At 44.4% G+C, this 14586-nt stretch overlaps 1 protein-coding gene across 1 annotated transcript in view; it reads left to right on the plus strand.

The window, feature by feature from the left end:
- The window catches only part of HIVEP1 (human immunodeficiency virus type I enhancer binding protein 1), a gene marked incomplete at its 3' end in the record, with an annotated part of 53111 nt that overhangs the window by 25000 nt on the left and 13525 nt on the right, over window positions 1-14586 (plus strand). Inside the window, exons 3-4 of the mRNA XM_010139543.1 lie at window positions 1259-7206; window positions 13308-13441. Of these exons, the coding sequence (XP_010137845.1) occupies window positions 1259-7206; window positions 13308-13441 (6082 nt within the window). The remainder of the gene's footprint in view (window positions 1-1258; window positions 7207-13307; window positions 13442-14586) is intronic.

Genomic DNA, 14586 nt, shown 5'->3' on the forward strand with positions numbered 1-14586 from the left:
AGTAGCTCTACTTGCAGGTGGACCTACTAGCAGGAGCTACTCAGCAGTGCTTCTGAAAACGTGTGTGCAGCTGGACCTCTGCAGAGACATCAACCCTCTGCTATCAGATTCTTCCTTTGCTTTGAGTACTGGCCATCAGATTAATACGGCTTTAGCTAATAGACTACTGAGTGAATTGTAAAAAAAGCCTAAGAAAATGGATTACATCCGCTTAATATTTGGCTTCCTCTGCACAACCAGTGATGGTGGCTGAGGCAGTGGCTATGACTTGAGCGTATGCTGGGAAAGAATTAAATAATTAACTAACAGACTAAGTATCACATTATTGAGGTAAACAAAGGTATTTAACATCAGGTATCTATAAAAAAAAAAAGGTTTTAAGTACCAACGCTGAAATTCAGTCTATATGTGTTTTTCGTTCTAGAGGGAATTGGACTCTGTGCAAATATAAATACTTGTTGCAAAATGATTCTGCTGAATAGCACTCCCAATTCATTTGCTCTTCACCCCTGAAACTCCACTGCATACCTGCTTAAAATCAGCAGCAAGCGTCGCTAGTAATGAAATAATTCAAATTTAGTTTATTTTCTTTCATGATTCACAAGTAGGAAGTCATTTAAGTGTGACTGATTTTATTCATCCACAGTAGCTGCTCATCTGAAATGCTATTGAAGTTCAGTAATTGGAGCTCTGAAACAGAGTATTTGACAGATGGTGTGGGTGGTTGTGCCATTTCCATGATAAATCTACTTACAAATATAACCATGAGGAAGTCATCTTCATTCCTTGACTACGGCAGCATAGAGATGGAAAAAGTGACAAACATGACATGAAAATGGATTTGTGTCTTGGTCCTTCATTTTCTTGCTATAACGATTTGAATTTTCAGACAAGTGCAAGAGAGAGGTTTCTTTTGGCTTTCTCTGCAAAGAAGCTGCTATAAATGCTGAAATGTTCCTTCAGGAGCCTTTCTTTTCTTCCATTTCCTTTCATGCGTCTCCTATAGTGAATTACTTTTGTAAGGTCTTACAGCATCAGATCGAAAACTTTTTGGATGGAAGCAAAATAGATCTTCGCTAAGATACGTTAAAACATTTTACTGTTAAAAAAGATGTTGGAGGCTGGAGAGATGGACAGTCCTGTCACCCCAGGACTTACTGTTGAAACATAGAGATGATAAAACGGTATAAATAAAAATATACTGCATTATCCAGTTTTATTTATGTATTTATTTTTTATTCTCTTTCTGTTTTAACAGAAATCACTGATGCTGGTACTAGAGGAACCCAAGATACAGTTAAGGGTGTGAAGAGAAAAAAGATTGTGACTGAAAACCATCTAAAAAAAATACCAAAATCGCCTTTGAGAAGCCCTGCCGAAGCCAAGGTTAAGCAAAACGTAGACCCTTCACCGCTAAAAGCTCTTCCGGATGCCTCTGAACACGCCACGCCTCAGGATCACCTGCCCCTGCAGAATGGAAGTCAGTGTACCAAACAAAACGGGGGCGTGCTTAGCAGTGAGAAGAGTGGCGAAAAAACCAAATCCGAGACATCAGTGCAGACAAAGCTTTCGCTGACGCATCAGTCCTTAGATTTGGCTAAACAGGCAGTGGAGGATACTGATGCAAACCAGCTGAACTCACCAGAGAAGTCGTCACTCTCAAACTCCTCCTCAAGTAAAACAAAGACTGACAGTAATGAATGTATTAATTTTGTCGATCGCAGCGCGTCATCCCCATGTACGCGTACTGCATTCGACGTCTTATTAAAAGCTATGGAGCCTGAACTGAACACCTTAGCACAAGCATCCCCTTATGGGATGCAGATAGAGAAACCGAGACCAAATAAAACTGTAAGCACCTCTTCCAGCCTCACGTCCAATCCAGTGAGCGTCCAAAGTCAGTCAGCTTTGTCCCAGCACGAGTTCGCAGCTGGACCTCACTATTACCCCTGTACATTAAACAATGTGCATGTAGCAGCAACAGCCAAGACTGGGCAAGCACAAGGCCAGTCAGTTCCTCATTCACAAGACCTTATTACTAAAACCAGTCAACAAAATCACCAGGTTGTTATGTGTCCAAGTTTCACTAGATCACTGGTGCCACAGCAGAGTCAAGAAAACCCCAAGCTCCAGCAGATATACAGCATAGCGGTAACGTCATCTGTCGTTCCCACCTCAACTTCCACTGTAACTCAGGTTTTTCCCCCAAACCAGTTAGTAGCTAGTTCGTCTTCACCTCTGTCAGTCAGCACAACGACTTCAACACACTTGTCTATAGGTCCCATGTATAATTCAGCCCAGATAGCATCAGTTGTAAGCCATGATGTAGAGCAAATACGTAACCTCTTGAAAGACCAGAAGCCTAAAAAACTAGGGAAGTATGTCTGTGAGTATTGCAATCGGGCCTGTGCCAAGCCCAGCGTTCTCCAGAAGCACATCCGATCCCATACTGGAGAGCGACCGTATCCTTGTGTGACGTGTGGCTTTTCGTTTAAAACCAAAAGCAATTTGTACAAGCACAAAAAATCTCATGCACATGCTATCAAGCTCGGGCTTGTCCTACAACCAGATTCGGGCAGCCTCTTCCTATCTCATGACTCGGACAAAGCGCTTAGCATTCATTCAGATGTGGAGGAAAGCGGAGAAAGTGAAGATGAAGGCACTGCTGATGAAAGACAAGACGATCAAGAGCTGGAACCTGCACAGATAGTGAAAGTCATTTCGAGTGCAGAAACGTTGCGGAAAGGAAGCCCTGTTCCGTTAAACGACGCGGATTGTATACCCGGTGACTCTTCACTACATGATACAGAACCTCAAGTAAGGGCAGCGTTACCAAAAGTAGTAGTTCATCCGGTAAATGTGTCTCCGTTAAGGGCTGATAGCCCAAAAGTAACAGAGCCAGCACCCGAGCTTGCTGCAGCACAGAGAAAAGGAGATTTTAAAGCAACAGCTCTTCAGACAAATGTAACGCATACAGCTTCGGTCAAGGGGAACGACGTAAAGCAACATCAGAAGGTCGAAATGGGCCCGTTAGAGGAACAGCTGGGATCTGCAGTGGGAGCAGCGCATGCTCAGCTCCAGAGACAACAGGCAACTGATGGTTCCCAAGATCAGCAAGGAAAATGTCTTTTGAGCCCTAGAAGTTTAGGTAGTACCGACTCTGGTTATTTCTCTCGTTCCGAAAGTGCCGATCAAACAATGAGTCCACCAGCTCCTTTCATAAGAGGATTGTTGTCCTCTGAGAAAGACGCAAACAAAAACCTGCCCTGTGTGCCACGGGTGAGTGGCGTGGTAGCATCAGTGGTACAAACTGTTTGTGCTGAAAAAAATCTGATTCACTCTGGCCAAATGAGACCTCCCATGGCAACAAAAACTCTTGAGGAGCGGATCTCGAAGTTAATTTCTGATAATGAAGCTGTTGTGGACGACAAGCAGTTGGATAGTGTGAAACCAAGAAGAACATCTCTTTCGAGAAGAGGGAGCATAGATTCACCAAAATCCTACATATTTAAGGATTCTTTCCAGTTTGATTTAAAGCCCATGGGAAGAAGAACTAGCTCCAGCTCTGATATACCAAAGTCTCCTTTCACACCCACTGAGAAATCAAAGCAAGTTTTTCTTCTTTCTGTACCATCTCTTGACTGTTTACCTATAACACGAAGTAATTCCATGCCTACTACCAGTTACTCAGCAGTACCTGCAAATGTAATACCTCCCTCTCATCCCCTTCGAGGAAGTCAGTCATTTGATGATAAAATTGGCTCTTTATATGATGATGTTTTTGTATCAGGACCTGCTGCTCCCCTGAACCAAGGTGGACATCCTCGGACCCTTGTTAGACAGGCAGCAATAGAAGATTCTTCTACTGGTGAAAGCCAAGTTCTTGGGCCGGTGCGATCAGTAGAAGAAAGTTATCTGGGGTGTAATTTATCAAACGAATCTTTAATGCAAAGGAGCAAGTCCCTGGCACAGGGATCAAATATAGAAAAAACCAAGAAGTCCCCTCAGGTGCGAGGAACAATGTTTGAGTGTGAAACCTGCAGAAACAGGTATAGAAAACTGGAGAATTTTGAAAACCACAAGAAATTTTATTGCTCAGAGCTGCACGGACCTAAAACTAAAGCAGCAATCCGAGAGCCTGAGCATAAAACTGTTCCAAACAGTACACAGCCTCAAATGCTGCACTACAGAGTCACTACGTCAACTGGCGTCTGGGAGCAGACACCCCAGATAAGGAAAAGGAGGAAAATGAAAAGTGTTGGCGACGATGATGAGCCACAGCAAAACGACACGAGCGTACCAGCCAAGAACCCAGAAGGTCAAAGCAAGGCAGCAAATCCCTCCAGTCTGTCAAAACACAGTGCAACAACAATGGTAGGATCACAACAGCCAAGCAACCTTCTGCTTCATAGTTCCCAAATTCAGCTTGTGGCTCGAGGCACAGACCAGGCTACTGAGCCAAAGATGGCTCCGCTCATTGAAAAGCAGGCAAGTTCATCCATGCAAGAGAAGGTGGAGTTGAAACGACAAGGGACCGGCATTTCAGTCATCCAGCACACCAATTCACTGAGCAGAAACAGCTCATTTGAGAAATCAGAGTCGTTCGAAAGAGTATCACCAGTTTCTTCCCAAGAGCCCAACAAGGTTGCCAAGCACCGCTCTTTGAATACGATTGTAATCCAAGAGGAGAGACACTCTCATCTGAACACTCCCCAGCGTCGTCAACCCCTGTCGTCAGAAGCACCTCGAGGGGAAGTTCAGGGAAGCCAAATAGTTTCTAATGAGAGAAGCACACCGCTTCAGCCATCAAGACTTGTTCGCCAGCATAACATCCAGGTTCCTGAAATACTGGTCACAGAAGAACCAGACAGGGACCAAGAAAACCAATGCAGCGATCAGGAAAAGACAGAAAGATTTAACTGGCCGCAGCGCAGCGAAACACTGTCCAAGTTGCCAACAGAAAAGCTTCCGCCAAAGAAGAAAAGAATTCGCTTGGCTGAAATGGAGCATTCATCTGCCGAATCAAGCGTTGACTCCATGCTTTCCAGAAGCTTAAGTCGGGAGAGTAGCTTGTCGCACACCTCCAGTTTCTCTGCTTCACTTGATAAAGATGAAACTTTGAAGGCTGAGAACCCCTCCAAAGCAGAGGCTGTTAGTAAGTCCTCAGAATTCCTCATGATTCCCGCTGGCGCTCACGCGCTGGCTGTGCCTGGTCCTCATTACCGGGAAATGAGACGTGCTGCCTCAGAGCAAATCAGCTGCACGCAGCCATCCATGGAGGTGGTGGACTACAGGAGTAAGTCTTTCGACTGTGGAAGCATGTCTCCAACAAAACCTGCACCACTTATAGAGTCAGCCACTCCCAAAGCATCGTCTGCAAATGGAGTTACTGGACATGTGCCTCTGTTGGAGAGGAGGAGAGGGCCGTTTGTAAGACAAATATCTTTAAATATTGCTCCAGAAAATCATCAGCCTCAAGTTAAATCAACATCTTCATTGCAGACAGCTCATGCTACAGATGTGTCCGCAGTGCCATTGCACAGGCTGCAGACCTCCGGAAAATCCTCGGTGGAGTTTCCTTCAAGTACTCAGCACTCACAGACTCATTCCAGGTCTTACTCAGCAATTCAAAACAGTAATCCCGTTAGCCTCTCTTTGGTCCAGCAGCCTCCAGATCATGCATTGAATAATCAAGGGCAGCCGTCCTCGACTCACCAGTCTTCCCAGATGTCTACTAAACCATCAGCCCAAGGGGAACAAGGGAGCACGTGTGTGCTTTCTCATCGTCCTGATGAAAAAAGGGATTGTTTTGCTCCAAAGTATCAACTTCAAGTTAAAACATTACATATAGGTCAGCCATACTCCTCTAAATTGCTAAAAAATACTTTATCAACTCAGACTGTTCCAGGCCAGGTTGGGGTGGACCAGAATGCATCCTCCTTTGACTTGCAGACTAAACTGTCTGACATGTCTAATCCGTACTCTGTGCCTCCCCCTCTAAAGCAAATCGTCCCTAATAACTGCAGCAGTCAAATCCATCCGATTCCTCCTTTCGTGGTTCCTGTCCGTATTCACAGCACCATGCCGTCCTATGGCTTTGCGACTGTTGCGCCCCTGCCTCACATTTTGGTGACCCAGGATCAGGTAAATCAATCTGTTTGCAAAACGAATGTCACGACAGTGCCAACGCTCGAAGGCAAAACTCAGCTGCCAAAATCTCACAAAGATCATCAGAGGACTTTGCCAAACTCGTTTGAATTTGAAAATTCACAACCAGAAAGTGGAACCAGAAATTCACCTTTGTCAAGCTCTTTAAATATCATTCAGAAAGTGCCAGTTAGCGGACTCTTCCCTCAACCCGAAGCTACAGCCTCAAGTAAACGAATGCTTTCCCCAGCCAACAGTTTAGATATTGCCATGGAAAAACAGCAGAAACGAGTTAAAGATGAGAGTGGAGCTGCCTGCATGACAGATGCCAGACCACTGCATTCACTGAGCACTAGATCTAATGACCCTACCAGTAAGCAAAAGAAACCGGTTTTGGTGAGACAGGTTTGCACCACAGAGCCTCTCGAAAGTCACCTCTTAGATGCTGGTGGTGTTGCACAGCATGAAAAAAGCAGCAAAGCTTCAGACCTGCTGCTGCCTGACTGTCATTCCTCTGACACTGGGCTTTCAGAAACCCTGAAGGAGTCGCCAGAATCTGAGGACCGTAAGGCTTCAGCGTCGCCCATGTTTGTAGTTAGAAAACCTTCTGAACTGTCTCCAGTGAGTAATCTGAGTTCTCTTCTCAAGGCTGTAAGTGACAGTCAAGAAAGGAGGTCCCCAGGTAACAGCGATGAGAGCGAGCACATCGATAGCGAGGAGCAGGCAAAGCCTGTAACCACGCTGGCCACAATGAACGCGGGAGAAGTGCAGAGGCTGTCGTTTCCAAGCCTCAAGACCACAACGAGTTTTACGTGGTGTTACCTCCTGAAGAGAAAACCGCTGCATCTGCTGCAAAGCGATCAGAAAATCTCAGCCTATTCTACATGGACCATTAGTCCCACCAATCCCAATCCACTTGGTTTGTCGACAAAGGTAGCTCTCTCCCTCCTCAACTCAAGACAGAAAGCTGAAAAACCGCTGTATACGCAAGCGAGAACCACTCATCCCAGATCCGATGTGCTGGTCTATTCGAGCAAGTGGAAGAACAGCTTAACCAAGGTACCTAAGCTCCGCTGGGTGCATACCGAGCGTTCGCAGAGGATTTGTGTTGGAAATGTGCTTGTTTCTGGTTTAGAAAATGTAATATGCCTGACGTGTCAAATATGTGTGTATTTATTTTTGTTATGCTGGATCAAGGCACTGAAAAGATCTTCAGTAATTCCATTAAGAAACCTGTTCGCAGGGCTTTATCACTTTTCATGGAAATTTGTCCCTGGATTTAAATCAGCGGACAAAGTGCTTATTGCGGCAGGAATGTGTTTGGCTCTTTTTTAAAATGCAAACAGTAGAACAAAAATAGTTCTGCTACAAATATTTGTTAGACACTTTAAACAGGTTAATTCAAGATCGTAATTGTGTATTTTGCCTTAAAGGTCACCCGGTGTTTTCTGTTATAAAAGTGTTCAGACTGAACGCACGTCCATGGGTGCACCACAAAAATGTTTTTCACCATCACTGATCATCTAACTGTGCGAGGAGCAGTGCTCCGTTTCCTTTTCTCCCACCTAGGTTAATTGGTGGTGTGAAATTATGACAAATACAGCCAACTTTAAAATAAAATAAAACCATTTATAGCATTTTAAAATGCCATAAAACCACTGACAGCTTCTCGGACTGGTACGGCTCCAAAGATGACGTTGAACCTTGTACGGTGGAATATATGGCTAGCAACGCTTGTGACACGCGTAAAACGCCGCGTCATTCCCGAGTCAGATGGGGCAGAGCAAAGCGGTCGCTGCTTGTTTCCTTGGCCGCACGTGCGTCATCAGGGTGTCACTCCCTGGACGGGAGCGGAGCTGTGCTGGTTTGCTCTGGATTTGGCATTCCTTAGTGACCTAGCCGCCGCTGTGCGTGGTGCGGGGGGCTGCCTGCCCTGTAGTATGGTGAGAGGTGGCTGTGTCCGTTGAACAGACCGAGTAGTAGGTTTCATTGTCCCATCTGGTGGAGCTGTAAGGCTGTCGGAACGATACGGCATGGATTCACGCTGTTCTTTCCTCTGTGCTGTGCACGCCATGCCTCTGACGTCCTCTTTGGAGCTGACAACCACAAGGCGTTAGCCAGGGACCTCCTTTTCCACTTCAGGACATAGAAATGGGTGGGGGATGGGGGGTGGGGGGTATAAAAGCAGTTGTAACTTGTCCTAATCTTGCAGACTGCCATCAGCAAAGCTTCCCAGCTTTCCCGTCAGGCTGGGAATCAGGGTCCGTAGGGTCGGCGGTTGCTCTAGAGGAGACATACCACAAGCCTTGGGAAAAGACGCATATTTCTGTGGGTGTTGAGAGTTGGAGACTGTTGCTGTCAGAGGTCACCCCGGGATGTTTCTGCATTTGCTAAATGTTTTGCTAAGATACATCCACAGGGAAGAGAGCAATAGGATGAAAAACTGTGCAAGAGGAAGAAATAGTTCCAGACTTACAGGGCGAGTCAAAATGCTGAAACCCTTCAGGGCAAAAGAGCATCAGAGTTAAACCTGCTCCTCCTGAAATCAGTGGGAGACTTTGCTGCCGTTTTTACGGGAGGTCAGAACTTTATCTGTATTGTTTCATGCAGCAAATACAGCAAGTGCTGGGTTTGTGTTAGTGCTGTAACTGAACTGAGTTGTTGGTTCCATATTAGCCACCTTCATTTAATCGCGTATTTGCCTTTTTCAGCCTCCTCCCTCATGCACTGTTGTACTTAAATAATGTGCTAAATTGAAAAAGGATTCAAAGATTTAGCTCTTGTCATCGTACAAAGTTGAGCAATTCTAAGGCAAGCCTCTCGTCAGTTGTCATTGACTTGTGCTTATTTTATTTTTAAGTTCTCTGATAACAAAGCCACACCGCTTTGCCTCTTGAAGAACAGATTTTGTCTACAAACAAATTCTGTTTGGAATATAAATAATGGATAATAATATTTTGAAAAATATTTTGACAGACCCCTTTTAAACACTCCAGGAGTACTTAAAGGCTGTAATAGGCAGCTGTCAGGTACATTTACAAAAGCACCACAGCTACTAATCTTTCTTCCGCGTTTCTTGCTGGCGTTTTGAATGAAGCACACCAGCGTGGCGAGAATGAAGAGTTCTTCAGCTCTGCTTGCGGCTGATTTACAGGCTTCACTCAGAACCATTATGAAGGAAGAAGCAAGAAAACACCAATTAAACTTTAATTGGCATCTCAGATTGTAGTAGCAAGGTATAGGATGGCGGAAGTTAAAAATTTCAAAGACCCGCTATGACCTAACAGCTCCAGAGTTTGTCTGTTTTCCCTTTTAATGACTCAGGCAGGGGGATTTCAGCCGCTTTCCAGCGTGATGCTGCAGCTGTTACAATATGCCTCAACATTACCAGCCTCCAGTCAGACCCTGTAATGGAGCGGCCGATGCCATCTGAGACGCGTCCTTGCAGAAGCCATCTTTTAAGAAAGCAAAAACTAAATTCCTCAGCCCCAGTAGTTCTGCTGTTTTTTCTGATTGAGGCTGAGGATGGACAGTGTTGGAGATCCTTTGGGAAATTCACATTCCATTTAAAAAAAACCCCAAACAAACAACAAACAAAGCCAACAAACAGCAAGTAATTCTCAAAAAAGTTATGATTGATTTCCTGCCTAAGAGCTTGGCGGGGTCCTGAGTTCCTTCAGGCACCGCAGTTGAGATTGCAGGCTCCAGGGGTTGTGTTTGCTCCAGTGGTTTGCACGTTTTAACCCTGACCTGGTGGAGAGCTTTAAGTGCTGCTGCAATCCAATCTGTAACTAATAATAAAGACGCAGCACTCTTGCGCCTCACCTTCTCTCTCCCCGTCATAGCCCTTTTCCAGAGTGATTTGGCATATTCTGCTCATGGGGCTTCAACTCCTGATCTTCTCCCCGAGATGAAGTGCCTTCCGGAACTGTCTGCCCTCAGAACTGAGGCGTGTTTGCAGAGGGCCTGTGCTGCTGCGTAACCGCTGCTGATCACTGTCACAGAAAAAGGCAGTTCTTTCAGTAACAGATGCCAGGGGAAGTGAAGAGACACGTAAACAAAATGCAGACAATAAGGAACCCTGGGACTTTGTTTGCTCTTCACAATTCGCTGCTCAGAGGCAATAGGTGAGGCTGCCACGTTCTGGTGATTCAGAGGACGCGCCACAAAACGTCACTGTGAAAGAAGCTCCTGGAACGAGCACAGCATGTTCAAATGGAGCAGGAGGTTTTCCTGCCTGAAAAGGCTTATTTTATCTCTCTGCTCTTTTTATTTTGTTGTTCTATTTATTGTTACTTTTCACCAGTTTTCCTCGCCTAAGTCACTGGGGTAGTATCAGGAGCCCGTTCTCAAGCCCCTGTGTTGATCCTCTCCCTAAAGCAGCTCAGTAATGCGTGTTGTGTTCCAGGGCGAAGATTTTTGGGCTAGAACAGGCTGAAGAAGGGAATGTTTCTCCTCACTTTCCTTTCTTGGATGGTGTGCCCCAACAGTCGAGCTCACCACTGGAAAGTAGTTAAATGCAGAAGATTTTCAAATGTAAACTAGTAAAATTTTAAAGATGTTGAAAACATTTTCCTCAAGGGGCTGTGCGCCAATGGCAGGAACGTTTAATGAATATTCTGATCGGAAGTTTATAACCTTGATGATTCGGGCTGTGAGCGTGTTTGGATTTGTTTGGTTGGTTGGTTTTTTTCCAGGGGATGTTGTAAAGTACCAGAGGTATCTATTGAACTCCAGTCTCTGGGCAGCCTTAAAAGCAGTTTTCTTCCAGTTTTATACCAGTAATTGAAGACAGTGGAGTTAAATTGGAGCAAAACAAGTAAAAAGTAGCAGTGAATCGTGGTCCTTGGCTCTATGGGAGAAGAGAGAGAAGACTCTGTTAGAAGCAGAAGATATAAGTAATCGTGGGGAGGAGCCTTTTACAGCACTGCCATTTTTCTCCCCTTTCCACCAGTTTGAGGGGGGTTTGGGGGGAATTTTAGGTGAGGATTTCCACCCAAGGAACCTACCTGTGCTCCTTAGAGACTGGCAGCTCTTTCAGATTTACAGAGGACACGAGTCCTCTTCAGCATCAATCTGGAATTTTTCATAAAGATGGTTTGCTGTTTTGTTGTCAGTGAGCATTTCTGTAGGCTTCCATGACAGGAACGCGGTGTTTCTTAGAGCATCTCTGCATTTTGCATGTTTAAGACTCTGAAACAACTGCTAAAATAGCATATAGCCAGTGGATTGAAGTATGTCAGTGGGAGGTAAATAGTAATTCGAACACCTGTGTAGGGTGGTTTATATCCGTACATAAATGTGCATTAAAAAAAGAAGGTGTGAGGGGAGAATCCGGAGGAATTTGGCCTCGTGTTAGTTTTTTGCACTCTGCGTCATTCTGTGAATATAAAATTTATTCTAATGCCGTCTCGCCGTAGTTTGGATACCAACGTGGGCGAAATTCTTCTAGCATCTTTCTTTTTCCTTTGTCTTTTCGTTCTTGCAAATTAAATCTGGAAAGAATACTTACTATTTAGGATTGAAAGAGCAGGTGCTTAAAGATTGCATTATTCCAGCTGCTGGGAATATTTACCTGATATGGGGTTTATTGTATGTATTCTGTATTTTCCACTGCTCTTTTCTTGTTTCATTTACAAATGTCACTTGGTTACTCGTTGTTTGCAGTAGAAACCAAAGCAATTCATGTGCCGGGTAGCGTTTAGGAACCACAGCGTGGCTGAGTCGCAGTTTCTGGAGTCGGCTCCTCCTCTGGTATTTCTCATCCAGAACATCCCCTCCTTTCACCTTGTGTGAATGGTGTTAAAACACGCAGGGTGACATTTCTCTCTTCCTACATGCAGGCAGAGCTGAGATATGTAAGAACCGGTGCAATTCATCAGTCATTTTAAGTCAGCCAGTGAAGTCATTCCTCTTGCCAAGAATTCGCAAGCTCGCAGCATTAAATTTTATAATGAGTAGAAAACATAAGGCCAGAGCTTTTTTTTTGCTTTTTCTCTCATCGTTTTATTCACTTATCAATATGAGCAAATGTGGTAAGTGTGCCAGCTACGTGGGTAGAACAGTTTATAAATACAGCAGTAATAATTGCTGGCTAATTGGGTCGTTCCTTCATTGTTGCCCATTTTATAAATATCCCAGTCTTGGAAAGAGTAGATTTTAATTGGCAAATGTTGAGGGAACTCATCCTCCTTTTTAAAAAAAAAAAAAAAAAAAAAGGCACAAAACCCAAACCAACCAAAAACATTCTTTAGTTGGGGGAACTTTTCCCCCTTTTTAAAAAAAAAAAAAAAAAAAAGGCACAAAACCCAAACCAACCAAAAACATTCTTTAGTTAATAATCAGGGGAAATGGAGAAATGTATTTTGGTTCTGCTAGACAACTGGTACAGGGTTTTTTTGCACTCTGGCAATTAAGCGTGGAGTCCAGCTCCAGAAGGGTACTGGAGCCGCTGTGAATAACCTCACCAAATGGGGAAGCGTCAATGTCCGCAAAACAGCTATGTTCTTTGGAAAATATTATTAGCCATCAGAAATGCGACCTGTTAGTCTCTTCCCTCCTACACCCCCCTTGCCACCCTTTTCCTTTTTGTGCCTCAGGAAAGCAGCTTCAGCTGGGTTGATGGTCGGCGGGGGAGACCTGCGACCCGCAGTCGTGGGACGGGGAACACAGACAACTGGTGGTGCACTAAAATTTCCCCTTCATTGTCAAATTGGGGAGGACAGCGTAGCGTAGAACTGCAGCCTCCCACCTGTATGGTCCAGTTGTCACCTCGAGGGGAGAGGAATGAAGCTGTAGCCTTCAGGAAACACTTGGGTTTGGTTGTGAGCATCTTTTCTCTCTAGAAGGCTCTCTGTGAACTAATAAACATCACCTTCACCCTTCCAAGAGAAAGAGGCATCTCCTGCTGCAGATTCAAAGTGTTCCTGATGTCCTACAGTGCCACCATCTCCTATATATTCACCAGTCCACAAGTAGTCAGTGCACAGTAGAAAAGTTGTTTAGCAAAGGATGTTTTTAATTTCATGGATCTTAACATTTTTTAAATCTGTTTTTATAATTGTGACCTTTGTGATGCTTTTATTTGTCGTAACTTACAGGTTTGAATGACGTATCGAAGATGCAAATTTTAATGATCTGCATATCTCATTTTCTTTCAGCGAGCATTAAATAGAAAAAAAACGGCTGCAACTGAATTCAGCAATAAGGAAAACTCTGAATCAAGCACTGAGCACGATAAAGAAAATTCCTTTATCAAAACTGAACCAAGAAGAGTTAAAATATTTGATGGAGGGCAAGTGTTATACTTTGTATATTAGATATTGTTGGGAAGAGATTTTTTTCCTTGATTCTAGCCTTTGCAGAGATGTTGCTTCAGGTTTGATTGATTCTAAGTAGCAGTTCCCATACTGTGATCTGTGCACGTTGGTTTACTTTTCCAAGAAAAATGGAAAGTTGTCAGAAACGTGGAGCCATGAGAGTTACGAGGTGGGAGCGGGGGAGGAGGAATGAAATAAAGAACAATAGGCAGTGCGATTCTTTTTTTTTTTTTTTTCTTTCCCCCCTCAAAGGACAAAGATTAATCAGCAGTCAAGGCAGCTGGATACATCTGTAGATGTAAATTCTTTTCCTCTGTTTCTCTATGTGACAAATAATACCTGTTCAGCCCGATGGCTGTGTAACTGCAGCCGGAGAGGATGGAGTCCAGGGGGCGTGCTAGTCTCTGGCAGTTCACTGTGGCGCGCTCAGGCTGGAGAACTCCTGGTTTGAGAAGTGCCCCGAGGAAGTGTTTGCTGCGAGCCCTTGTCCTTGCGCTGTCCAACCTGAAATCAGATGCATTAGCCACAGTGTTGTGCCACATACAACATCTTACAAAGCAGATTTTTTTTTTTTTAGTAGAAAAGTGTCAATGACACACAAATTTTGAGCAGAAACGGTGCATATTTAATTGTTCTTGTAATTGGTGGTGAGCTCTGGGGCTTTGCGGTTATTGGTTCACGGCTGGAACCCAGTCTCGGCCAGCAGCTAAGCCGTTACAATGGTAAGACTCAGCTCTGTGTCTCTGCTGGGATCCAAACGTTGCAGGAACCGGGTCACAAAAGCTAAGTACAACCTTTGGCATCCTTGAGCAGAGAGGTGAAGGGTGTAATTGAGTCCAAATGACTTCTTCTGTCTAGAGACAGTCCCTGTGGGCTGAGTCCAGAGCTTATTGATAGGGAATTTTAAAGACTTTCCCATTGTCGTAACTAATGCTGTTCCTTTTCTGCATCCAACGCAGAGCCTCAAAGAAGCTCTTCTAAAGCTTCGTCATGGTGCCCAAACGTGCTTCCAAGAACTGACACTTTTAAAAAGTATGTTCCTGTGTTGTGAAGAGGAAATCTGATATCTTTAAAAGCTTAGTATCAAACGATGCCTTTATTAAAAAGGATGGGCCGCTCT

Source organism: Buceros rhinoceros, unplaced genomic scaffold (assembly GCF_000710305.1).
Source record: "Buceros rhinoceros silvestris isolate BGI_N320 unplaced genomic scaffold, ASM71030v1 scaffold8030, whole genome shotgun sequence".
In the NCBI taxonomy this organism is placed as follows: domain Eukaryota; kingdom Metazoa; phylum Chordata; class Aves; order Bucerotiformes; family Bucerotidae; genus Buceros; species Buceros rhinoceros.